This window comes from Solanum pennellii, chromosome 4, assembly GCF_001406875.1.
Source record: "Solanum pennellii chromosome 4, SPENNV200".
Taxonomy (NCBI): domain Eukaryota; kingdom Viridiplantae; phylum Streptophyta; class Magnoliopsida; order Solanales; family Solanaceae; genus Solanum; species Solanum pennellii.
Genome location: NC_028640.1, coordinates 14,043,994 through 14,046,371, shown reverse-complemented (window position 1 = coordinate 14,046,371; position 2,378 = coordinate 14,043,994). Strand labels below are relative to the sequence as shown.

Here is a 2,378-nt window from a genome sequence, read left to right as displayed (position 1 = left end):
TCCAAGTTTTAATTCATATTTTTTGAAACCATAATTAACAAGGGTAAAATTGTAATTTCACTATGCTAATTATTGCTATCTTAATATGTGTGTCGTTTCTAAAGTGGACAACTAAATAGGGACAGTCATATTTATTTAATTAAAAAATTGAGTAAATTCACCCTATATTAACAAGTCAATAATTTTCCGTGTCCCTAATTATTTGTCCACTTTTGAATTGACACATCTATTAAGAAAATATTATTAGCATAGTCAATTTACTATTTTATCCATATTAATTATGAAGTTGATGAATTAAAAAATTTAAGATTTTCAAGAAATTTTACATTTCTCAAAGTAATTACTGAAGCGTATAATATGAAATTTTTTTGTCCTTTCTTGATTTGTTAATATGAATACATAATTAAGACAACTAAAAAAAAGTGGACCAATAATTAAAGACAAGAAGTATATAATATTAATTCATTCACCAATTATATATACGATAAATCATTTTTCCCTTCATTTCAAATTAATTGAATTGCTGAAACATGTTTTCATTTTCCAAATTAACTTAATTGTTCAATTTTCAAGATTACTTTTAAAATATTCTTCCAATTTTATCATTCATTAGTTAGCAATTAATGTCTAGTTATTTTAATCATAAATTTTCCAATAATTAATAAAAATAAAATAAAAACTTATAGTTAAATTATGGCTTAGTATTTTTCTCTTAAAATGTGTGAAATATCTTAATTTGAAATAGAAAAAATATAAATAAACTAATTTTGCAATTGATTTTTAGGTCATGGTTTGATTTTGAAACTTGAAACATGAACTAAAAAAGCGTCTGCACCATTTTTTTATCCACGTGTCGATTGGCGGCGCAACTTGGTATTTATTTTTTCTGCCAAAAAATCAGTTTCAGAAGATTAGGTGGTGCGGAAATTCGGCCCTTTACCCCCTTCCCTTACCTTACCTTTTTCATTCAAAAGAATGTTTCTGATTCAATCTTTTCTGATTTCACGCTTCGATTGTTTTCGTTGTCTCTCGCAAGTTTGATTTTTTTTTATCTATCTCCAATTCAAATTCAAATTCAAATTCAAAGGTTCGTTTGTTCAGTTATGTAGTTGATAATAAAATCTTTTGGGAAAAAAATTGTTGACTCAATTGTTTGTTGATTTGCAGGAATTTATGACTCTTTATGAGCTAGATCCTGACGTAGTGAGGTGGAATCTTCACCTTATTGATGTTTGCGGTATAAACAATGGTGGTTCTCTCCGAACTGTTACTCAATATGACACAGATTTTTCTCAGCTTGGGTATGCAACTGAAGGTTATGCTCAGCCTATGCATATTAACGTCGAGAATGATGAGGTAATTGCCCATGCTCTTCAGGAGGAACTATCACGGCTTTCACTCGACGAATCCATAGGATCTTCACACACTGATGAAGAACAACATCGAAAAGCATCAGTTCTTGCTCAGGATTGGGCTGCACCCTCTATGACGTTTTCCAATTTCGGTAAGGAATAGGAGAAGTTTTGTGTTTCTGGTTTGCATACTTATGTTGATTTTTTTTTTTGGATGTGCAGCAGTTGATGGCATTCAGGAAGACGCAGATAGTACTGGATTTTGCCCTCTTACAGGTACATCATCCAATTGGGAGTCACCAGAGATAGAGGATGAATCTCTTCTTGATGGTGAAGTTGGAAAACGTTTGAATCAGTTGGATGCCATCCCTGTAAGTTTTACTTGTTACTCTACTGATTATGGAGGGATTCTTTCTAATTATAGTGTGAATTATTATATTGATTGAATTATTTTTTGATGCCAATGATGGTCACATAAATCAAAAGGGACATGTTACTCATGTTTGGAAATTGAGGTTACTGCTTGCTTTTCACGTTTGTATTGGGTGTGGTGTGCTTCTGGTGTTGCAATCACGACTACTCATAGTGAGCCACTATCTTTTGATACCCTCTGGCAAAGTACAGTACGGTCCTTCCTTCTTGCTTTTTAGTAGTATCTGTTGGTAGAAAAGAGAAAGGCAGAGGGTTTCGGCTTTCGCGCTTATTTAGTAGCGTATGTTGGTGGCAAAAAAGAAGGCAGAAACAATTTAGTGAACAGGCATATGGGGAGACTTTGAGTAGAGTCTGCTGGTGGATGAGTGGAAGGTGAGGTTTTGGCTTTATAACCTTTTTATTAGGGTATATTTGTTGGCAATGAAGGCAGAAACAATTTAGTGTACAGGGATATGGGGAAGAGAGACAGTTAAACGTCAACCGACCTTAAGAGTAGCGTAATGCTCATGATTTCGCATCCATATCTAGGAAATAAAATATCAGATAAGCATTAATGGCAGTTCCTTGTTCACTTAATTTGAAGCTTTGGTTGGG

General features: G+C 32.9%; 1 protein-coding gene across 4 annotated transcripts in view; it reads left to right on the top strand.

Annotated features, from left to right (window-relative positions):
• The first annotated feature begins 887 nt into the window (after positions 1-887).
• The window catches only part of LOC107015689 (OTU domain-containing protein DDB_G0284757-like), a 12,460-nt gene continuing 10,969 nt past the window's right edge, over positions 888-2,378 (top strand). For 3 of the 4 annotated variants that reach the window (XM_015216035.2, XM_015216037.2, XM_027916687.1), the window contains exons 1-3: positions 888-1,087; positions 1,168-1,504; positions 1,575-1,723. In XM_015216035.2, the coding sequence (XP_015071521.1) occupies positions 1,174-1,504; positions 1,575-1,723 (480 nt within the window). In that variant the 5' untranslated portion in view covers positions 888-1,087; positions 1,168-1,173. The remainder of the gene's footprint in view (positions 1,088-1,167; positions 1,505-1,574; positions 1,724-2,378) is intronic. The other variant, XM_015216036.2, reaches the window with a different exon arrangement.